This window comes from Dermacentor andersoni, chromosome 4 (genome assembly GCF_023375885.2).
Source record: "Dermacentor andersoni chromosome 4, qqDerAnde1_hic_scaffold, whole genome shotgun sequence".
NCBI lineage: Eukaryota > Metazoa > Arthropoda > Arachnida > Ixodida > Ixodidae > Dermacentor > Dermacentor andersoni.
Window position 1 is genome coordinate 188,588,169 of NC_092817.1, and position 25,130 is coordinate 188,613,298.

At 46.3% G+C, this 25,130-nt stretch overlaps 1 protein-coding gene across 2 annotated transcripts in view; it reads left to right on the top strand.

Moving 5' to 3' along the window:
- LOC126531878 (uncharacterized) overlaps positions 1–25,130 on the top strand; it is a 117,116-nt gene that overhangs the window by 85,712 nt on the left and 6,274 nt on the right. For both annotated transcript variants that reach the window (XM_055070657.2, XM_050179614.3), the window contains exon 4: positions 15,854–15,991. In XM_055070657.2, the coding sequence (XP_054926632.1) occupies positions 15,854–15,991 (138 nt within the window). The remainder of the gene's footprint in view (positions 1–15,853; positions 15,992–25,130) is intronic.

Below are 25,130 nucleotides of genomic sequence, written 5' to 3' on the forward strand. Positions count from 1 at the left end.
TGGGTCGCGACCTAACCTTGTCAGGAGCTGCTCTAGAGACCGACTGGCGATCCTTAACTCTTGTTCCTTTGCCCGGTTATTTATCATTATCTTTGTCTCTGCATACTAATCTTCAATCTCACTCTTACACTCTCGCTGTTAAGGTCCTCAATCATTAGTTGTGACTCGTCTGCAGTGTTGCTGAATAGAACAATGTCATCGGCAAACCGAAGGTTGCTGAGATATTCGCCGTCGATCTTTACTCCTAAGCCTTCCCAGTTTAATAGCTTGAATAATTTTTACAAGAACGCAGCAAATATTGTAGATGTGTCTCCCTGCCTGACGCCTTGCCTTATAGGTATCTTCCTGATTTTCTTGTGTAGAATTAAGGTAGCTGTAGAACCTCTGTAGATATTTTAGAAGGTATTTACGCAAGCGTTCTGTACTCCTTGATTACGTAATGCCACTATGACTGTTGATATCTCTACTGAATCAAATGCGTTTCCGTAATCTATGAAAGCCATATAGAGAGGCTCATTACATTCTGCGGATTTCTCGATAACCTGAATAATGATATGGATGTGAGATCCATTGTAGAGTATTCCTTCCTGAAGCTAGCCTGTTCCCTTGGTTGACTAAAGTCCAGTGTAGCCCTTATTCTATTGGAAATAATTTTGGTTAATATTTTATGTAATACTTGGAGTAAGCTAATGGGCCTGTAATTTTGCACTTCTTTAACGTCTCCCTTTTTGTGGATTAATATAATGTTTGCATTCTTCCAGTTTTCTGTGACCCTTGCGGTCAATAGACACTTCGTATAAAAAGCCGCCAGTTTTCCAAGCAGTATGTCTGCTCCGTCTTTGATTAAATCGACTGTTATTCCATCTTCTCCTGCCGCTTTTCCCCGTTTCATGTCTTGCAAGGCACCTCATCGCTAGTATTAGGGGGAGTTTCTGTATCCTGTTCTATACTGTTTCTAATGGAAGTATCTTGACTCCTCTGGGTATTGTAGAGGTCAATATAGAATTATTTTGCTTCTTTTTCTATATCTTCGAGATTGCTAATGATGTTACCCTGCTTAATATCTTTCAGTGCATATATCTTGGTTTGTTCTATGCCAAGTTTCTTTCTAACTAATTTCAGGCTACATCCATTCTTTACGGCTTCTTCAGTCTTTCTAATGTTATAGATTCGAATATCACCTATTTTCGCCATGTTGATCAGTTTTCACAGTTCCACGAATTCTATCTTATCTCTTGAGTTGGACACTTTCATTCTTTGTCATTTCTTTATTAGGTCCTTTGTTACTTGGGAGAGCTTGCCTTCTGGATGCCTTGGTGCCTTGCCTCACACTTCTATTGCTGCCTATGAAGCCCGCCTAGTTACGGTTTCATTCATTAGCTCTATGTCATCCTCACCTCTCTGTTCTAAGGCTGCATATTTGTTTGCAAGTGCCAACCTGAATTTGTCTGCTTTTACGCTTACTGCCTCTAAGTTGACCTGTGTCTTAGTGACCAATTTGGCTCTCTCGCTTCAAATTGAGGTGTATCCTCGCCCTCACTAACCTATGACCACTGCACTTTACCCTACCTATCACTTCATCCTGCACTATACTGGGATCAGCAGAAAGTATGAAGTACATTTCATTTCTTGTTTCACTATTAGGGCTTTTTCAGGTCAACTTCCTGTCGCTGCGCTTCCTGAAAAAGGTGTTCATTATTCTCAGCTTATTCCTTTCTGCGAATTCTACCAGCATCTCTCCTCTAGCGTTCGTAGAATCGACGCCGTAGTGCCCAATTGCTTGTTCACCAGCTTGTTCACTGCTTTTCCCCCACTTTTGCCCTGAAGTCGCCCATTACTACGGCATACTGAGTTTGCACTTTTCTCATGGCTAATTCAACGCCTTCATAAAACTGGTCTACTTCCTCATCGTCGTGACAGGATGTTGGAGCGTAGGCGTGTACTACCTTTAATCTATACCTCTTATTAAGTTGGGTTACGACTACAGCTCCCCTCTCATTAATGCTGTAGACTTCGTCAATGTTGCCTGCTATGTCCTTATGGATTAGGGATCCCGTAAGGCTTCTTATGAGACCTCTTTAGCAGAGAACATGTCCGTTATTCAGCAACGTGTAAGCCTCACCAGTTCTTCTAATATCACTAAGGCCGATGATATCCCAAACAATGTCTGATAGTTCCTCAAACAGTCCTGCTAAGCTAGCCTCACTCGAGAGGGTTCGGGTGTTAAACGTTGCAAGCGTCAGTTTCCATTGGCGGCCTGTCCGGACCCAGAGATTCTTAGCACCCTCTGCTGCGTTACAAGTCTGACCACCGCCTTGGTCAAGTGCTCCACAGCTGCAGGGGACTGAGGGTCATTGGGTAATAGAGTGATTCATTTGGGAGGTAGTGGCTGAATACTGCACCAGGGAGGTCAATTCCTGTTCTTGTGATGGAGTGTCTTGTTGAAGCTTAGTGGGCCCTCCTAATTTGGTTGTACCTGGATTAGTATAGAGCCATTCGCTCTCGGCATCTTTTTCCGGTGACAGGCGTCACTCGAAGCCTGCACATGTTCATTGGATGAGGTGAATTTCACACTCACCATCGTAAAAAAAAAGATGTTATAGAGAGATTCGAGCTTCCGACTATGGCAATCGAGCATTCGACATAGATCAGTCAGATGATCCCATAGGCGGCGAGGCTACCTTATTGCTGACAAGTACAGCCCAGAGGGACCTACATGCCTAAAAACTCATTTGATTAATCCGCGAGAGAAGTGTTTTCCTGATCGCGACGGGTAACTCCATGCAGAACGATTTCTAAACGCTTCTGGTCTCGTAGTTCGGGCATAGCACGTGCGCAGACGGCAGTGAACTCGGCTAGGCAAACCCTACAGGCGTACTGACGACCATTCACAGTTGCGAATACATGCTCGTGATCTACAGGAGTACAACCGAAAACCCGCGAAAACGAATATAAGTGCAAATGTAGAAAAAATAACTGGACGCAGACTACGACTAATTTTTTTTTTGTTTTGATGACAATGTGTATGTGAACTAAGCAACTGTTGGTGTTACATTATTTATTTGTTATTGTTTCCGCGCTTCTGCAAACCTTCTCATCACTTTTTCTCTTCCTTTAGCGCTGCAATTTCTTTTCTTTTGGCTCTCATTAGAAAATCAGCTCGAGGCATGTCGGTAGAGTCAGTTTAAGTCTTAATAGTATATCCGAAATGCCTGAAAATATGCTTGAATTATCCGCGGTATGCGGGTTTTGATGATTGCGGCAAGAGGCACGGCATAGTATTTCTCAATGGTTCTAACATCGTAGTTTCGGCATCTCCGGTACGCAAGCGGCCACGAACGCGACTAGATACACGGTATATTTCCGGCGGAATTGAACAGCACTTCAAAGAAGTCTGGAAAAAACAGAAAATGAGAAAAACAAAAACTTTCAGCGCTTACCGCGAATTCAGAAGCTACGCCTGGACGGAGGTACATCAAACCGTTCACGGCCTCGGCTCTCTGTCTCATGCAGCGGAGAAGTCTTTCCGAACGAGACGGCACCGGTACTGATGCGCCGCGCAAGGCTGAGACGTCGGATGTGAGGAGGGTGCATTGGCTGATACTTTCCCTCAAAGGCTAATTCTCAGTGGTGAGGCGGCCCACCGAACAATAGTGCTGAGCCTCGCGTAAAATAGGCGACCTTGGAAGCCGCCTTACTCTATGGTTGGAAAGCGCTTATACGACGCCTCTAAGCTAACCGTTCACGTTCTGTTTCCCGGCGAACTTGCAATACATGCCATTTAGCAGTTGCGGATATATGCTCGTGATCTACAGGAGTACACAAAAAAGGGGCCATCTCAGTAGGCACACATCGGCAGCGAGTTTCGGAGATTTCTGAAACCGGTTTCGTAAATCTTATGTGCCTAACAACCTGTTGATGTATCCGCGATAGATGTGTTTTGCTGATCGCGATGGATAACTTCATTTAGAACGATTTCTAAACGATTCTGTCCTCGTAGTTCCGGAATCGCACGTGCGCAGACGGCCGTGAGCTCGGCTAGGCAAACCCTACAGGCGTACTGACGACCATTCACAGTCGTGCATACATGCTCGTGATCTACAGAAGTACAAACTGAAACCCGTGAAGCTGAATATATGTGCAAATGTAGAAGAAATAACTGGACGCAAACTACGACTTTCCTTTTTTGATGAAAATCTGTGTGTGAACTTTGAAACTGTCAAAACCCATCAAGAAGGTGAAAATAAGTGATATTCGAAACTATAACGTGAGGAAGACTGAAGAAGCCGTAAAAAATGGACGCAGCCTGAAATCAATGAGAAGGAAACTTGGCATAGCACAAACAAAGGTGTATGCACTGAAAGATAAGCAGGGTAATATAATCAGCAATCTCGAAGGTATAGTAAAAGCAGCGAAAGAATTCTGTATTGACCTGTACAGTACCAAGAGGAGCCACGATACCTCTATTCGAAGCAGTAATGAACAGGTCGCAGAGACTCCTCGTATATCTAGCGATGAGGTCAGAAGGACCTTGCAAGACGTGAAACAGGGAAAATCGGCAGAAGATGGGGTAACAGTAGATTTAATCAAAAATTGAGGAGACATATTGCTTGGAGAACTGGCAGCTCTCTATACGAAGTGTCTATAGCCTGCAAGGGTCCCAGAAAACTGGAAGAATGCAAACATTATACTAATCCACAAAAAGGGAGACGTTAAAGAATTGAAAAACTATAAGCCGATTAGCTTACTCCGAGTATTATATAAAATAATTCACCAAAATCTCAATAGAAGAAAGGCAATACTGGACTTTAGTCAACCAAGGGAACAGGAAGGCTTCAGGACGGAATACTCTATAATGTATCACATCCATGTCACTAATCAGGTTATCGATAAATCCGCAGAGTACAATAAGCCTTTCTATATGGCTTTCATAGATTCCGAAAAGGCATTTAATACAGTAGAGAAACCAGCAGTCATAGAGGAATTGCGTAACCAAGGAATAGAGACCGCTTACCTCGGAAAATAACTAGATTCCACAGCCACCTTAATTCTACACAAGAAAAGTAGGAAGGTACCTATAAAGAAAGGTGTCAGACAAGGAAGCACAATCTCTACAATGCTATTCACTGCGTGCTAGGAAGAAGTATTCAAGCTATTAAAGTGGGAAGGCTTAGGGCTAAGGATCGACGGCGAATATCTCAGCAACCTTCGATTTGCCGATGACATTGTCCTGTTCAGAAAAACTGTAAACGAGTTGCGACAAATGATAGGGGAATTTAATAGAGAGAGCGTAAGAGTGGCGTTGAAAATTAATATGCAGAAAAGAGATAATCATGAATACCCGGGTAAGGGAACAAAAATTCAGGATCGCCGTTCAGCCTCTAGAGTCGGTGAAGCAGTACGTTTATCTAGGTCAATTTATCACAGGAAACCCTGATCATGAGAAGGAAATTCATAGAAGAATGAAAATGGGTTGGATTCCATACGGCAGACATTGTCAGCTCCTGACTGGAAGCTTGCCATTATCATTGAAAAGGACTGTGCGCAATCAGTGCATTTTGCCAGTGGTGACGTATGAGGCAGAGACTTGGAGACTGAAAAAGAAGCTTGAGAACAAGTGAACGACCGCGCAAAGAGCGATGGAACGAAGAATGCTAGGCATAGCGTAAAGAGAAAGAAAGAGAGCGGTTTGGATCAGAGAGCACACGGGTATAGCCGATATTCTAATTGACATTAAGAGAAAGAAATGGAGCTGGGCAGGTCATGTAATGCGCCGGTTAGATAACCGTTAGAGAATTAGGGTTACAGAATGGATACCAAGAGAAGGAAAACGCAGTCGAGGGCGGCAGAAAACTGGGTGAAGCGATGAAATTAGGAAATTCGCGGGCGCTTGTTGGAATCGGTTGGCGCAAGACAGGGCTAATTGGAGATCGTAGGAAGGGACCTTCGTCCTGCAATGAACATAAAATAGACTGAAGAAGAAGATGATGATGATGAATTATGCGCGCCCGTGAAACACTAATAATGCTTCGGAGGGCTTGCATACATTATTTATTGTGAATGTGCTAATAAACCCACCCACTCTGAACTTTGCCCACACATCATCCGTTATCTGGGTCTTACTCTAACCAAATAGATACATGGCACTTCCTTCAGTTCACCGAGGACAGCGATCAAACGCAAAGAAATGGCGTAAAAGCAAGGATTGATCAAATTGTTGTAACGCTCCTAAGATAGCCAGTAACGTTAAATTTTCGGAAACACAGCTAACAACGGCAGCGTCACCTTTTGAAAGCCTTTTACAACGGAGCTGTATATGGCTTAGATACCGTAGAACTTTAGCCTTCGCACACATTAGCTATCATGATCAATGGCACAAAAATGCGATGGCTCATAGCCCCGTAAGGAAGAGGCTACAAGCACTCATAAAAGTTAAGCGAACAATGCTTACATTCCTTCTAATCATGCATACAACATACAGAACAGCATGTCGAGATCTGTCATCATCGACTGATACCGCCGTAAGCAAGCAAGACATAGAATGGCTCATAAGCGCAAGGCTCATGTCTACTCACTTTGCGTGGGTTAATTGCGATGACACTACCCCTGTGGTCGTTGTCGGCGATTTTAATGCGAATGTGTCGGGATTGAAAAGGGAGTGGTTTACGCGTTTCATGTTGCTGACATATCACTTGCAATGACACACCGATCCGGCCCAACCGAAGACCCAACGGCGTACGGGCATGGATTTAACATTCTCTAAGAGTGTGCTTGCAGCTGCGAGTGTGCAGATTAGTGGGCCTCTTGAATTATGAGTCCCTGACAGCCCCAGACTGCTTGGGACTGCTGTCCCGCATCTGATTTTCTCGAACAGCTTTGGAAGCTCCGCCAACCAGTCCCAGAGCTGCCAGAATCGCCTTCGTTTCTCATAGACCGGAAGTCACGGACCGTCCGCAGACTTTTAGAGTTGTTAGCAGGTATTTTTCTCATACATGCGCAAGCAGCGAGCAGACGACCGCTGTCTTAAGAAGATGCGCGCGGCGTTTGACGCCATGTTCTGAAGGAAGCCGCGTGCTTCTGCATGCATTGCTCGTTGCGGACGCAAATGTAGAAGGATCCACATTTGGGCGAGTTCGTACTGGTTGAACATCTTGAAGGGGCAGCGCAATAAGACGAAGACAGAAAGCAGGAACACACAGGACAGCGCCGAAGGAAATTCATCGCTGTCATTCAGCGTTCAGCATTGTCCCGTGTGTTCCTGCCTTCTGTCTTCGTCATATTGCGCGGCCCCTTCAAGATGGAGACGCAAATATTGTGCACTAAGCTATTTCTTCCCTTACATCGGTGCCTTGTGTGCCATCATGCGAGTTTTTCAGAAGCAGTCTAATTGCTGCAGATTTAGTGTTCGTGTTTTTTAAGAGAGAAGCACATGCTTGCTTTTCTTGACGTGTTTCGCAAAATCTGTCATGTTTACTGCCACATGCGCAATACACAGGTAGATTTCGCCTTTCAGGTGAGCGAAACTGGTGGGCGAGGAAGCATATGATATTGCATGTGGCTATTTCATACGGGTAGCTCGGTGGGGTGTAATATCATCGGAGCTTCGCCGATTCGTGTTATGCTGATTCCTTCAGTTATCAAGTTCGAACGTTTGCTTTTGGACATGCAGAATTCGTAGAGGGCGTGCAGGTGCTCTGTCCTAGACACGCGTTGGGCCTTTAATAGATGCTCTCACGAGCTTTGAGTAATATATATATATATATATATATATATATATATATATATTGTGGGAATTTATAAGCTATTCTTTGTCATCTGTACATGATCATCATCATATGGGGTTCTTCATCATCGCTTGTGGGACTGGCTCTCGTGTGTGCTCCGTGCTGTGGGCGTGGTCGGTTCACCCAATCTTTTGACGCGGAATAAACGCTGTGATAACTGCTTGATAACGTCTAGGGAGCTTCCATGACTAACGCCGTCCTTATGGTCCACCGCGCGGACGCTCTCCATCGCCTACTGTAGCATCCGAGACGGCTTACCGTCCTGCGAAATGCCGCTCGCCGTCACCCCTTCGCCGCTCTACGTCCCCACTGAGACCTGCTTCTCAATTCGCCGAGCGTCGTCCGGAAAACTGAATTATGCAGCTTTTGGAGGAAAAGCTACATCGAACGACAGGACAGAAATTCCTCCATCGCGTCCGTGCAATGTGATATTGGTTGTAGTAGAAGGTGCACAAGTAGAAGCTTTAATAGACACTGGTGCTAGTGTTTCAGTCATTCACCGTGAATTGTGTTCGCGACTTCGGAAAGTTACGACCCCCTATGATGGACCTACGCTACTCGCTGCTCAAGGGGCCTCCATTCGACCTATCGCGATGTGCACAGCTCGTATTTCCATCGATGGACTTCTACATCACGTACAATTTGCTGTGCTAAGTTCGTGTGCCCAGCAGCTCACATTGGGATGCGATTTTCTTTCTACGGCCTCCGCCTCCATCTGCTGTGGAGAACGCGTTCTCCACAAGACCGACACGACCTATTCACTTCATGCAGATGACGCACCCCTTCACTTCCTTGCTGCAGAAGATACCGCGCTACCTCCTCGCCATCAAAGCATCGTTACTATCACGTCTGATGTGATTGACTGCGGCGACGTGCTCGTATTGCCATCTGCACGCTCTCTTGCAAGAGGGATAGCCTTTGCATCAGGGCTCGTTAGGTTTGATCATGGCTCTGCACTTCTCTACGCTACAAACCCGACATCCGAAGATTCTCATCCCTAAAGGCACTACATTGGCTTGCGCCACTGAATCGGAGTCTATATCTGTTGTTTCCTTTAAACCAGCTTCCTCTGAAGGTCCTTGTACCGGACAGGCCGCATCTCCTTGAGCTCTTGCAGCTGCCATCAGTTCCGACTTGACACCTTCGCAGTCACAACAATTGCTTGCTTTGATCCAAAAACATGAAGCTCCCTTTGACGCGCATTCATCTTCGTTGGGAAAGACTTCGATTACGACGCATCGGATAGAGACAGATGGTACATCCATCGTGCGCCGTAGACCATATCTCGTATCGCTAGCCGAGAGGAAAGTTAGCTATTCTTTGTCATCTGTACATGATCATTATCATATAGGGTTCATATGGGGTTCTTCTTCATCATCGCTTGTGGGGCTGGCTCTCGTGTGTGCTCCGTGCTGTGGGCGTGGTCGGTTCGCCTAATCTTTTGACGTGGAATAAACGCCGTGATAACTGCTGCGTCACAATATATATATATATATATTGGCGGCTGCTTTCCGCGTGAACAGCGACGTGGCCCGACAGCGATTTGGCTATGTCCGTGTGAGAATTCAGCTTAAATTTCGGAAGCACTGAGCTAGGTAAATAGACCAGTTAAGGTGCACGAAGAGCGAGCGCACGACGTAAACTTGCGAATACGTTCTCTGCGCTCAGGCAGCTATCCCACTATGAAAGCTTAATGGTTGTGTCGGCGACGTGGACCTCTGAGACTGCACCATTTCGGAGGCCACGCTAATGAATTTGCTGGGTAGGCGGCTATCTACGAGTAGCTAAGAGCAGACAACAGCAGCTAGGAGAGTGACTTGCGGTCATGATGCTTTAGAAGGAAACCTCGGACAGTCCCCGACAGCTGGATCACGTGACAATGACGCGCTCTTCTGTCGGGGCTAGTCAGACCGAAAACCGCAGACGGTTCGCGGACAGTCCGGGACTGCATAATCGAAGAGGTCCTGTGTATGTGTACACGTGTACTTATTTATGCTTTTCTCCAGTACTGCACTTCACCCACTAACAACTTGGTTATCGCTCAGGGCAAGACGCGCCGCATGATTCGTACTTACTGGAATGTTATCGGTGGTTCTATGCGGACTCTCTTGTCACCAAAGCTTGTGTAATTCTGATTGCATATGCGACGCGAATTGTGTAGTACTTTCTGCAAAACACGCCGGCACCAGCGATTAGTCTGGGTCCTTCGATGACTCATGTGTAAAATCTGACATGCTTGACCGGCAGATCAGATTCCGACAATCACCGACTGCGTTCACCGCTTTTGTTGTGCCATGAGTGTAACTTGCTTTTGTCGGCATAGGTTTGCTCAATAGTTATTTACAGTTTTGCTGCTGTGTTCTTCCACATCACTAATACATGACATCTGGTGGAGGTACTTGCGAGTTCATGTACCGGACGCCCCCGCAAAGTCGCGATCCAAGCCCTCATCCCGAAGACCGTTCTAACTTCCCACCGGACCATCGAGCAAGCCGCAGGCTACAAACCCTCCCCCCGCAGCACGGAATTCTACAGCACGGAACATACAAAAAGGTCGTTGCGTTCAAGTTCAAGAACTGGAACTTCGACGACAAGCCACACCATGTTCACGTCTGCTTGGCAGACGCCGCCAGGATGCGATTTGAGAATCAAGAGTCCACCCTCACAACATGGGACATCTTCCGCAGCGCTCTCTTGAAGGTCTTCATGAGCGTCGTCCGCTAAGAGCGAGCTGAAGCGATACTGAAATCACGGGCGCAACTCTCAAGCGAGAACATTGCGATCTACATAGAAGAAATGATCATCCTGTTCCGCCACGTCGATCTGGACATGTCTGAAGAGAAGAAAATGCGCTTTTTGGCGCGTGGTGTGAAGCAAGAGGTTTTCGACGGATTGATTCGAAATGCACGCAAGACTGTGGCCGAATTTTTAACGCAGACTACGGGCATTGAAAAGAGCTGGGAATCCGTACCCGGCAACAGAACTGCCAAGTGCTGTCGCCGAATAGTGAAATTCCAGCACTAGCCTCCGACGAACTCAGAGGGACCATCAGAGTCGTTTTACTGTGCAAGATGTTCTCTTCATCGCAGCCTCAAGTGACGTCGTACGCGAAGTGATCCACGAGTCACTCGGACTCCCTTTATCGCCGCACCCTCAGCGATAAGTGGTCACCTACGACGCCGTAGCCCGCTGTCACGTACCTCATACGCGCCCACGGCAAGTCCCGGTAATGCCGCAGTTCCCTTGTCCACCACCGCCGTCGCCAGTACGACAACCTGTTGTCACGCGCAGTATTCAAAGGAAGGCTCGTTTGGCCTACCCCCGAACACCGTCCTCTCTGCTGTCATTGCGGAGAAGCCGGCCACATTAACCGCCGATGTCCATACCGCGACATAAGACTGCGAGGGTTCGTCGTCAAAGCATGGCGCCCGCAGCAAGGTGAACGCCCACCTGACATCGCCGACTATCTCGCTGCGACTCAGTGGAGCCCTCCACGGGCCTCCCGTTCGCCGTCACCAGGCCGCTACCTGTCCCCGCCACGCCGACCACACACTAATTCAGCCCGCTGCCGCTTTGCAAGCCCACATACAAAAAAGTAAAAGCAGCAACCAATGCAGAGGCGGTTGCTGTTCGTCGAAGTGACGAAGATCCTCTGTCGCTGATGAAGACGCCACCATCCCGACGAAGTCTGGAAGCAAGGAATACGCCGACAAAAGAACTGACGACGTGGCGTCCCAGCCACATGTGAACATGACACAGCCGTGAACGGACGCCAAGACCAATCTGCAACGCAACATAACCACCGACCTCGATGTGCTTCTCGACGGCCACGCATTCACCGCCTTAGTCGACAAACGCGCCGTCTACTTCGTCAGGGGTAGACCCATTGCCGCCCAGCAGAAAAAAGTTGCATGGGAATGCCCTAAAATCAGGACGCTAGAGAACACCTAACACCGACCGGAATCTGCACGGCGAGAATTGCCGTTCATGATTGAACCTTCGTTATCCTTCGTTATCCTCCAGCAGTGTTCACGAGACGTAATTCTCGGCATTGATTTCCTGAACCAACACTGCGCAATCGTCGACTTGAAGCCGAAGTCGATAACGCTATCCGAAAATCACGCGATAGAGCTCCCGGAGTCACCGTGCCATGAGTGTGCTCGAAGAGCAAGTCAACATTCCGCCGCGCTCTAGCATCGCCATTTCCGTCGGCACTGAAACACCCGCAGGCGTTGGAGCAGTCATCGAGGGCGACCAACGCCTACTGCTGGACCACAAAATTTGTGTCGCAAAAGGGATCGGTCGACTGCACGGAGGAAAAAGGTAATTGATGCCGACAAACTTCAGCCACGAATTCAAATGCATTAACAAGGGCACGACGATCGCATACATCGAATAAATTGTAGAAAGCAGCATTATGTTTGTACCTTTGGATTCTGTCGGTGTACCTCGGCGGTCATAGTTGGGTAACCGGTCTTCAATATTATCCAAGCCGCCCATGAGTAAGCAACAACAGCTCGAAAGTCTTCTCAGACGATATATATAATTCTTTTCTATTTTCTAATTTTTTTTTCTATTTCTATTTTTCTATTTTCTATTTCTATTTTCTTTTCTAATTCTTCTGCCATCGAGGATTCGGCAAACATAAGTTGCAATGCATCGCGCTATAACCGAACAATCCGCTCAACCACTCCGCCTGGAGCCCTCACCGAGAACCAAGGGCTCTAAGGCAACAAGTCGACGAAATGCTGCGCTACGGCGTCATCCAGCCGTTGAAAAGCCCGTGAGTGTCTTCTGTGGTCTTAATGAAGAAGGATGGAACTCTACGCTTTCGCGTCCATTATGGCCGCTTTAACAAAATGACGGACTTATACCCTCTCCCATGGATAGACGACGGATTAGACAGACTCTGCAATGTACTCTGTATTTTTGTTGGCGGTTATCAAGAGTGGTTATACGCAAATTGACGTCGACGAAAGCAATAGAGAGAAGACCGCGTTTATCACACTAGACGGCCTCTTCGAGTTCAAGGTGATGCCATTTGGACTTTGCTCTGCAACGTTCCAGCGCGCGATGGACAGTCTTGGCAGGACTGAAGCGGCAGAATTGTCTCGTCTACTTGGATGACGTTGTAGCCTGCCACGAATTTCGAAGATCATCTTAGGCGGCTGCAGACAGTACTAGAGGTGATCAAATCATGCGCTCTCACCCTGCAACCATAAACACGTCGTTTCGCTTAGGAAGAACTTCTGTGCTTAGGCCATCGTCAACCATGGGCGTATGTGCCCAAGGGGGGGGGGGGGGGGACACGGGGCACAACCCCCGCACGGTCAAAGATGGGGGGTGTGTGCAAAGTATGTCATTTGCCCCCCCCCCCCCCGCTTTTGAAAGGGGGCTTTCGCACTTTTGGTTGCACGCTCGAAAGTCCATTAAAACTACTGCTGAAACTAAATTTTCTTTCTTAGAAGAGTGACCACATGAGTAATGCTTTTGTTTACTACGCAAAAGACAATCGTCGCTTGGACAACGACGATTGTCTTTGGCGCCTTCTCGGGACGCCCTGTAGCGGACGACGCGCGAGATTCGCCATGCACGCTCGCGTTGCGGATAACACCTGGCGCTGTGGAGTTCCCACCCTAACAAACTGTCAGGTTGCGCAACTTGCATCATGCCCAGCTTTTTCCTACCGCTATATCCGTATTCTAAAGTATAGTCAGTTGTTATATTTATTCTGCGGTTGAGGGGGACGTCTGCATAAAGTATTATAATCAGCCGCGCCGAAAGACTGGCGCGCCTTATGGCCTGAAATCGTTGGATTATCAAATGCCGGGGCTATTTAATCTGTGTCCATTGCAGCGTTGGAACCTTAGTATCTTATCACGATCAGAAATCTAATTGAACTTCTTACAGGTGTAACTGTCAAATTTTATTTGTTTAATCACTACTTACCATAATTATGCTTGTGAAAATGACCTTGGTCGAACTCGCAGAGTCATTTCAACATCAATAGAACACTTACTTGAATTTTTTCTAAATACATTTGTCGCTTCTGACCGACGATTTAATTTTCAGGCTGTTCCTAAATACGAGCTACAATATTACTTCCTTCCGGGCAGGAGCAAACGCAGCAGATATTTCATATTTCGAAAAATTTAGGGCCACTTCTTGGTGATGTGTACCGAAAATTTGCGCTGTGTACTCTGGAAACAGTAACTGGCTGGTCGCTTTATTTCAATTTTTATGCGTTATACACGGCATTTGGTTGTTTCCCCCCGGTATCCTCGGCAAAATATACGGGGCACGGTGTTTTTATTTATTCGACGTACGAAACTATGTTCCGACTGACGAGCGATATATGTTTATTCTGTGTAGGTTCATTACTGCCTTTGTTGAAAGCTACTCATTTAAGCGTTACAGGGTGTCATACTGCCGCTAATCGCAATGTTTCCTAGAACAACGCACGAGATGCGAGCGTGAAATTTCGTGAAAGTAGAAAGATTTTAAGTGCAATTCGTTGCGAAGCTGTCACTTCCCTGCTCTAAATGCAAGTGTCGCAGATAATTACTAAACCCTGGTGTTTTCATGTATTTCCGTGAAATACCTTCATTCACAAATTACGATCGACTGTCGATAAATGTGAAATGTACGCAATTTTATCCCAACGGGCTGGAGGCTACATACAGAAAACAAGTTAAGGTGGGAGAATGAGTCCGCACTTGATAGTGACCCGTCATAATTACATAGTAAATAAATATTCATTTATTGTACCATCACTTACGCTGCGTTTCTCCATTAAATAAATTGAATCACCCGCTCGAATTACATGCACAGCTTAATTATTGGGCAGAAGCATTAAAACAAGGGAAGAAATAATCTTTCGCGATTACTACCGAAACGTCCCACTTCAAACGTCCCGTCAAAGACGGTAGTGCCATAATGAAAGTGGTCGTGTGAAGCCATACATTTGATTCAGAAGTGAAAAGGGTGTATTTTAAGAAATCAGAATGTACAATTTAATGCTCATTGTCTATTCCTTGCAATCACTGCACAGTTATGGCAAAAATAGGTCGCGTTCACAAACGTGTATGCCGTGACTGAAGGGTATATAACGAGATCGGTTGTTTGTTTCTCTATAGTGTCCTCGGTGAGCTAAACATGGCATCTTGTTCATATCTAGGGAAAATTCGGGGCATGGAATTTCTTTCTCTATGCTTTGACGAAGACACCGATACGGAGATCCACACCGACACAAGTAGCATAGGCCTCGGTCCCGCGCTATTTCAAAGGAAGAACGGAGTTGAAAGCGTAATAGCTTACGCGGGCCGGTCACTGTCAACAGCGGAAGCGCATTATTCCAGGACGGAGAAAGAGCGCCTTGCTCTCATTTGCGCTACCGTGAAATTTCGGCCTTACGTATACGGCAGCCACTTCGAAGTGGTAAGCTACCACCACGTGGCTGGCTAGGATCCTTCAGGCCGCCTAGCACGATGGAGTCTCAGAGCGAGCCAGCACGATGAAGTCTCAGAACGAGCACAGCGAAGGATGAAAGAGCGAACGCAAAGCGCAGCGAGGGATGAAAGAGCGATAGCGAAGCGAGCGCGAGTGGGAAAGCAGTGGAGGAGGGTATGGCGAAAGCGTGAGAAGAAAACCGTAGTGCCACACAAGACGGGCTCGGCGGGTGCGACCGCTCCGAATGGTGCACGAGACAGAACGTGCCGCACGAGACGGGTTGTCCGCGCACATCAATATATCGGGAAATGAGAACACATATGTATGTAGCGGCGCTCAAATTTAGTATTAGAGAATATCATAATCGTCGGTGATTTTTTTTTAACCCGGGTGATTTGCCGCAAGGCATATGTAGTACAAATGAGGACAAGAGGCATAAAATAAACGCATGCGATCTTATGTGACCTACTGAATCATTGAGTTAACACATTCGCCCTTTGTGCTAATGTTTTTCCGAGCTGATATCATTTCCTTGTTACATATAATCAAAGCAGACCCTACGCGATCGCTATGTGCCCGGCCTACTTTAAGCGTTTCACTCGTTCTTTTTTCTTTTCCAGACTCTCGATGACCCAGATCTGGCCACAGTACAGCACGCATTCCTTCTCTTGGTGACCCTGGCCGATCGACTTGATCTCGCCTACTTTTGCTTTTACGCCCACGTTTTCGGGTACTATCACCTCTGGGTTACGCTTCCTGTGAGTGGCCGTTCCATACTACTTTCCCTAATCAAGTTACAGCGGAGTTGGTCAGGAAAGTGCATATTGAGCGTGTCTGGTCAGATACCCCAAAGGTGAAATGGCAGCGCTTGAAGATGGTACAAAAGAAGAAATACAAAAGCATTTAATTCACTGTGTTTGGGTTTGTTACCATCTCGGGCTCGTCAGCTGTTGTTATCTCTTTGTCATAATATTAATCGAAGTAATAGTAGGCTAATTCAACTTCTTAGTCAGTGCCCAAGTTATGGGCCTGCCAAAGGCACGCAATTTTGGCCGAGTGTCAGTTCCCGGCGGTGCAAGCATTACACAGTCATAGCAAACACAACATCGCAGCCGTGGACAAACACGGTAGGAAGAGAACAAGCGAAATAAGTACCGTCAAGATTCGAGAATGACATCTGCCACATTTGAGAGCTTTCCGTGTTGTAATTTAATGCGTATCTTCTGGCAAATCATCAAGCATCACGCGCAACATAGTGTGCGTGCACGTTCGCTGCACTCTGTCCTTATATGCGGCACAATGATGCACTTGCTGGGATGAAGTGATCGAACACGATTGTGAAACGCACAAAACTTTGCAGGCAAAAAAATATTTCTGCACGACAGTTTCCTAGATCAGCGCCTTATCATGCTAATTGAAGACTAGTGTCACCTGAGCGTACGGTACCGAGATCAGAGAGTTCGTGAAATGAAGAAAATTCTATAGCCATTAAGAGGGCGAACAACATCTTGACTTCACAGTGCGCTAATTACCAGGCAAAGGCCTAGCAGTTACTTTCCATATTTCATTTATTTTAATTTATTTCGTGTTATTTACTTGCTGGTCGACATATTTTGCGTTACAAAACAACTAAGACCAGGTGGTCACATAACAATGATCAAAAGAATGGAAAGTCTGTGATTGAGCGGTCACCTTTCCACTTTGGGCACGAAAATCAACTAAGCCTAGCCGTAATTTCAGTAAACTTATTGGCAGACCTCTGCGGATAGGTCATCCAGAAAAAAGAAAGCATACGACGCGTTGTTTTAGCGCAAGTGACGTGCGGGTCAAGGAAAGAAGTGAGTAGATGAGCGCGATGAAAAGAAGGGGACTGCTGACTAATAGCAGGGGTTCGCAGTCCGAGTCAGCGTCATTAAAACGCCTTTTGTTTAACCTGTCGATGCAATCGAGTTTGTCTACGGTTACCGGTACGCCGTATTCAACAAATTTGGTTCCGAAACCCCGGAAGAACGTACGAACGGCTATGAGTTGCATGGTTGACGACGGACAAGCTCAAGACGAAGCGACTTCAGGACGATCCCTGAACAGTCGGATCACCGACGAGGCAAGTGCCCTCTTTCGTAACGACTCCGCAACGCATTAGCAGCTCGACTCCATCTACGGAAGGCGTAACATAAATAATTATAAACTCCACAAGACGAATGCGGAACTACAGAGAGTTTCATCACGGAAGAAGACTTCCAAACCGAATACAAAACAACCCTCAAGTGTGAAGACAACGCGACGCGTGTGCTTGCTGAGATCAACAGCAGGCGGGACCACATTTGAAGTACGATGACCTTCGCAGCTGAGGACTCGACTGCCCAGACGGTCGCTACACTGTAGAAAAGAACGGGAGCCAAGCTACGGAAACTCACCATTGCGCCCTTTTCTGGAGACGTGTGCAAATGGACCGAATCGTGGGAGCGATCCGCTGAGATTTCTCATAGCAATGCAAGTTTTACGGCCACGGAGTAATTTCATTATTTACGACTGTTTTTCACAGGAGACGTGGCTTCAGTGGTTGCGGGTCTTCCGACAACACAAGCACGTTACCAGGACACAATAGCTAGGCTGGGGAAGCGCTTCGGGGACCAGACGCGCCAGTAGCAAGAATACTTCGCAAGGTAGCGCCTGCTGACTCGTAGTTCCTTCATATGGTGACACAGCAGTGCTCTCAGACAACTATATGACCACGTACTCGTCAACATCCGAGGCCTGGAATTATCGGGGATGAAAAAAACGTCATCTTCATCGATGCTGTGCTACATCCTTCAGCAGGCATTACCGCTAGACGTCATAGTTTGCTACATAGTACCTGCGCCACACGAGCTGAGTGACACAGCAGACAACGCTGCCTCTTCTTCAGGGTTAGATAGCCTACACAAGCTCCTCCATGCCCAACTTGTGAGCCTGGAGAAGAGTGTTTACTTGGATAGTAACGTGCAGCACAGCGGCGGTCAACTTGCGTCCAGTCAGCCATCTCGCGGTCTTAACTAGAAGCCTGTTTTTTCTGTTATCCATACGAACTCGGCTCGCGATTCTCATAGATGCAAGAAGGTGTGTGCGTGTTCTGCACATCAAGACAGCGCACTAAAGAAGCGTGCCCTAGTGGTATGGCCCTGACGCAGATGAAGTAAGTGCAATCCAGCGATAAACGATGTTTTCAGTGTACAGTCAAAGGTCACTGGGCACGCGACTGCATGCGAAGGATCTCTTGCTCAAGGTGCAGAGGTTACCACGCCTCAAGTATGTGTGACCCACAGAGAATTGCTCACAGCTCCTTGCAAGGCGTCAAGAACGACAGCGCAAGTACGACCGCTTGCAAATCTGTAGGAGGGCGATGACACAGTAATGACTAATCCAACGCTTGTTTCTTCCGAACATTGCGAGCCTGGGCAATCAATGGCAACACATGTCGCTACGTCTATGGTGGCCGCCAACGCGCCTTTGTTACCGAAGTTCTGTAAAGACACCTGTGCCTAAAATTTACTGGGTCTGCACAAATAGCCCTCAACATATTCGCCAGCACTTCAGACCAGGTGGCCGAAACACGACGAATAGGGAAGCTGCGCTTACGGAGTCAGTTTTCTCACGTGAAAGATGTGTTGAGCGCCACGGCGATTGCACACGTCTGCCAGGACATCAAGGAAACTCCAATGGAATTATATTTTGTTGCCTCATTGAAGAAATTCGGAAGACACGTAGCCATTGTACACAATCGCCATACTGATTTTACTCCAAAAACTGTTGACACGAGGAGAAAGCTGGGATGGAAAATTGTCCGGGGACCTTAGTGAAGAATACAAGGCTGAGTCCGAAAGCATCCGCTTCTTCCAGATATAGCGGTTCCTCGCTATCATGAAAGACGATAGAATTTACCCAGCGTGTTGCACTTGCACGTCTACGACGCCAGCTCATATGCGTACGGAGCCGCGATTTACGCCCTGACGGACGTGGCCGAACGACCCATGTTGTTGATCGCCAAGTCATGTCTGGATAGTATTAGGGGAACGACGGCACCACGTTTGGAACTTCTGCTTGACGCTAGACTGCCAACCTACGTGACCAGTGCAATTACTAGCATTCACTTGGAGTATGTGGACCGACTCTTTGATTGTATTGTCGTGGATTCGAGACTGCACAAAATGGAAGCAGTTCGTGGCAAATCGGATTACGTAGATTACATGCAGAAGAGAACCATACGGGTGGAGAAATTGCCCCGGATTGGAGAATCCCTCTCATCTGCTGACGCGTGGCGCAGGACTTGATAAAATGACTTCCAGCTCTAAATGCTGGCATGATCCTGAATGGCTACACGGACCAATGGACAAGTGACCTTTACAGCAGTTCATTTCGTTGGACGTTGACGACACTCTCAGAAATCATGTAGCCTCACTTTATGTAGCACCGGCAGCGATAATCTTCAATCCACTTGAGCCTTTCAGTAAACTTCAGCGCCTGTTGAGGATCACAGTCTGGGTGTTAAGATTTACGGGTGTTGCAGACACATGACACAAAAGATTGGCCAACTGAAGGCGACAGAAGTCATTGATGCTATACACTACTGGGTTAAGTACGCCCAAACGCAAGAACTTCTCTATAGAATTCAGCTGCATACCACGAGGACAACCAATGGGACCCACGTCCCGTATCGTCGATCTCCGCCCATTAAACGCACTTAATAACAGTCCGAGAAAATCGTACTTGCTCTGGTCTGCTACTCAGAGCTCATCACAAAGTATTACACGGTGGAATGCGCGGGACGCTTACGCAGCTGAGAGTACTGGATTTGTATAGCGGGTATCCTAGACAAGAAAATGATACGTAGGTACTATGCGTACAAAGGTTTCGCAGCCACCGCAGAAAGCGCTCCAAGCGCACTTTTACCAAGTGACCGGATACCGCCGGCTAACCTTGTTGAAGTTGTTGGGGACTTCGCCGGCCCACTCTTAGCACGGGCACAAGACGAACACGGAAAGTAGTATGTTAGAGAAGACGCCGAAACGTCTTGTCTCTTAATAAGTTTTACTTGGCCGCGTACGTCTTTCTCTGTCCTGTCGCATCCCGACGAGACGGGCTTCCGTCTAACTCTCGATTACAAATGTTATGTTGCACTTTTTCACTTGTGCTGTTTCGAGAGCATTTCACCTAGAGCTCGTTTCCAGCATGACGTGTGAGGCATTCCTATTGTATCTGCGGCGTTTTATCAGCCGATGAGGAGTGTCTAGCGTCATCTGTTCGGACAGTGCACGGACCTTTCAAAATAACACAAGCTGACCAAAAGTGGCTCTTTCAGATGTGCGGCGGAAAGGACGTAGCGAGACATCTCAACAACTGGACCTCATGGAAATTTATCATGCCGAATGCCCCATGTTGGGGACGATGGTAAGAGTGACTGGCTCGATCGATCCGTGAGAGCTCCGCAGAGCACTGTTCTCGGCAACACCTCCCTGAACTACCAAGAAATTAGGACAGTGCTGACAGAGGTCGGAATGATCAATTCCAGGCTTGTAATTTTTGTTCAGACAGACGAAGCAGAACCGCGCCCTTTGACGCCTGCCGATATATTACTTGGACGCCGGCTCACTACCATACCATATAGCCTGGTTGAACTCATCAGCAAGTCGAGGCGAGCAGATGCGATTCGTCCACATGCCTACCGGAAGTTCCTTACAGACAACTTTTGGAAGCGATGGCAAAAGGAATATCTGCTGCAACTCCTATCTGCTCATTTCGTAGCCACGAGACTAGCCCCTGAGGCGCACAGTAACAACGTAACAACGCGTCATTATTCATTGTTAAGCGGCCGCTTAAGCAGCATCTACCTAAGCACCGCCCCTCCCACCCCCTGGGCTACGCAACGGGTCGCTTCGCTCCCCATGGCTCTAGCCCTTCGTGTCAAGGGTGGTGGTGAAGCATAGGACAAAAGACATCAAAAGAGAAAAATGACGCAGCAACCTTTAAAAAAGGCTTCCCCCAACGATATTTCAACCCATGGCCCCACAATTATGAGCTCGACACGTTTCCGCTGTTCTACACCAGACGGAAGAGTTCGTTATTACAAAAGTTGTGTCAGCTAAAGCAACAAGGAGGTAGTGTTATAAAAAGGCCGATACAAAAACTTTACCAACTTGAACTCGGTGATTACCTGCACCGCGTGGCCTGCAATGTCGCTTTTATCGCTGTGGATCAAGAAAAAAAAAGCGTGCCGTCGAGGGCGAGTTGAAAACGGGTACTGTTGACTGCTAGCAGGGCTTCGCCACCCGAATCAGTGTCATTAAAATGACCTGTCGACGGAATGGACTTTGTCTCCGGCTACTGGTGCGCCATATTCCACAAGATGTATATACATTATATATTCTGGCATTTGCAAGCTGTGTTCTCGTCAGGCAACCTATAAATTCAATCTTTCTGGACTCAGTATGAATGGTATTCCGCTTCGGGGTAAGTGAATCACCTTTTCTAGCCCCACGTAGGTTATGCCCAGAGGCAGTTAGACGTTGCCAATGTCGTTAAGATTATTTATTTCTTTTTTTAATTTCTTTTTTTGTGTGGCGTTCCTGCTCATGATTTCTATAACCGATGTAAATTAAGGTATACACACATGCGTGTTTTGCGTGCATTCTCTTGCGCAGTAAATCTGCGCTGTCTTTTAGCCTAAATTAAACCATCAGTTCAGTGATAGTGCAAGCACCACATCTAATCAAATTTTATCAGCTCCATTTCTTCGAGCACCGCTTCCCCTGAAGTTATGGGAATAGCTTAGTTTTCGCAACTGGCTGGAGTCGCAGTATTTTCATGATTTAGAAATGAGCTGCAAAAGTCCGACACAGTGTAAAGAAAAAAAATATATATATATGTATAGAGCCTAAATACGTGTGGACTTGAGCGAGGCATATTGTAGTGTGTTTACGGTAGAGCTATAAATGATTTAAAGATTACACAAAAAAACTTGAACATGTTTGTTTTTGGGAGTTCTATTTAGTGATTGCGCGGATGCCCGGATAAATTAGCAATGTATTTTGCAAAATGCTTGAGGTGAACGTGGTGACTGGCGGGCGATGTATGCTGGGAAGTCGAGACATGATTTCTTTTGTTATTGAAATAATTACTACGAGAGGTTGACGCATTTATGGTGGCACCGGCTGTTCCTTGTCACTTAGGAAAGGAAACAAATATGCGCAAAAAAGTGATTAATGCCACAAAATAATGACCCTGAGTAGAAAATTACATCTATAAACACAATACAGTCCAACAGTGCATGAATCGCAGTTTCGTGCATGAGTTAAGTACACATGCGCATATATAAAACCAAATATTTTGTATGTCCAAAAGACGTAACACACTTTATACACAGCAAAACACAGGACACAATTATACATATCGTGAAAAACACGATCACAACATAAATCAATTTAGTAAGCAGAACAACATTTATATTTCTCATTTAGCTTATTAGGACGAACTGAAATTTAATATTTGCTTAAAAGGTTTGTGTCTTCGAAAAACTTTTTTCAAAGCAAGAAGTGCTTTTTGTGAAGGCCCTCTTTTCAACCTGGCCCAAGTATATTTTTAGAGTAAATCGTCGCGTTCCTTAAAGCAACACATTTTTCTGCCCTATTTCGTGCCAGGGTCAAAGAATTCGTTCCCTTTAAATTAACCACAATTTTTTTCAATGTAAATACAATGCATCAATACTAAAGACTGGTAAAAAAAGGAACTGCGAAGCAACGAAAAGACTCAGAGCAAAAGTGTGTTTGTTTTTCGATATTCAGTGCGGAGGTTCATATCACTGCATCCGGTTTCACCATATAAAGCCAGCAGACAATGAAGCCAAGGGATGCATACGAGTAATTACGTGTGTTTGAAATTAAAATGTAGAAAATAATGAAGAAAACAGAAATGAACTTGGAGAAAGAGGTAACTTGCCACCTATGGGAGCGACTTGTGCTAAGGCGATGGCTGTCATTCCGGTCAGTGTCTTATATATATATATATATATATATATATATATATATATATATATATATATATATATATATATATATATATATATATATATATATATATATATTGTACTTAGATTTAGGTGCACGTTAAAGAACCCCAGGTGGTTTAAATTTCCGGAGTCCTCCACTACGGCGTGCCTCATAATCAGAGAGTGGTTTTGGCACGTAAAACCCCATAATTTTTCTTAATATATATATATATATATATATATATATATATATATATATATATACGGGGTGCTTCACGCAACATGAACCATTAATTTTGAAAGTGGTTAGCCGCAGCTAAATGAAACCAATTGTATACGGTTTTCCATCATGTGGCCTTCAAAGTATCTATTATATTCCGCTGAATCATTTAATGAGGTAGGATTATTTGCGCATTTCCTAAAATTCACTTTAGGGCCACGTGCGCGTAGTTGCGTTGTAGAGGGGGGTCAGAAACGACCGATGTAATTTTTATGTCGCAACGTACTACATGCTGCGTGACGATTGTTTACGGCGTAAAAAGAACGCCCGCAAAATAGGAAATAAAACCAGAAGACTGCGTTCAGGCGCTCTCGTATTGGAGCCGCTCTCAATAGCGCTTCGTGCGAAAGCACCGCGCGCACCGGCCGTGGCGAAGTGAGCAGCCGCGGCTCTAGGCATGGGCTTCACAGTGCGTCAACATCTTTGGCGGTGGCCCACGGAAAGGACGCGCCGTCGTCCCTGATAAGCGATAGGCTCAACGCACGGTTGAGAGCCGTGCAATACGATAGTGTACGAGCGCAGTCACGTGGTTTTTTTTTTTTCATATTTCGCGGGCTTTCTTTAAAAGCTGGAACGACTCACCACGCAGCATGTACGTTGCCACAAAAAAATTGTATCGTTCGTTTCTGAACCCCCTTACAACGCAGTGAAGCTCACATGGCCCTATAGTGAATATTAAAAATTTTGCCTAATTGATCTTGCACTCAAACAAAATTACACCCTTTGAGTCGTATCTTGCCACACAACGATAATCGTCATCTGTCTTGTCCGCATTTCCTTTCTTTAACGCTGCGAGCTCGGTACTTCCCAGTTTCGACCGGCATGCGCGTTATCAGCAAGACAGAGCATTCTTGACAGGAGAGTAGCGAGCGCAGCGTTTTCAAGAAAGAAAACGGAAGCAAGACAGATGACGCTTATCGTTGTGTGGCAAATATACTCCCCAAAGGGTGTACATTTGTTGAAGAGTGCACTCTTAGAACGGTTGCACCCTTCGGGGTGTATATTTGTCCCACAACAATAATCTTCATCTGCCTTGCTTGCGTTTCCTTCCTTGAAAACTCGGCGCTCGTTACCTTCCTATCGGGAATGCTCTGTCTTGCTGATAACGCGCATGTCGTTCGGAACTGGGATGTACCGGGCTCGCAGGGTTAAACTAAGAAAATGCAGGCAAGGCGGATGACCATTATTTTTGTGTGGCAAATATACACCTGAAAGGGTGCGACTGTTTTACACTCTAAAGACATTTACATCCTCTGGGGTGTATATCTGCCACAGAGCGATAACCATCATCTGCCTTGCTTGCGTTTCCTTTATTGAAAACGCCGCGCCCGCTACTTTCCTGTCGGGGAATGCTATGCAATGCTGATAACGCGCATGCCGTTCGTTACTGGGAAGTACCGGGCTCGCCGCTTCAAAGAAATGAAATGCGGCCAAGACAGATTACGATTATTGTTGTGTGGCAAAAGCATGTAATTTTGCTTAAGAGTGTATGGCTCAAAGCGTGTAAACCTCTTTTAGAGTGTAGAGTGTATACTTATCATACCCGAGATATAGCGGCAGGATCGATAGCCAAAGTCGTAGCACATGACGGTGTACA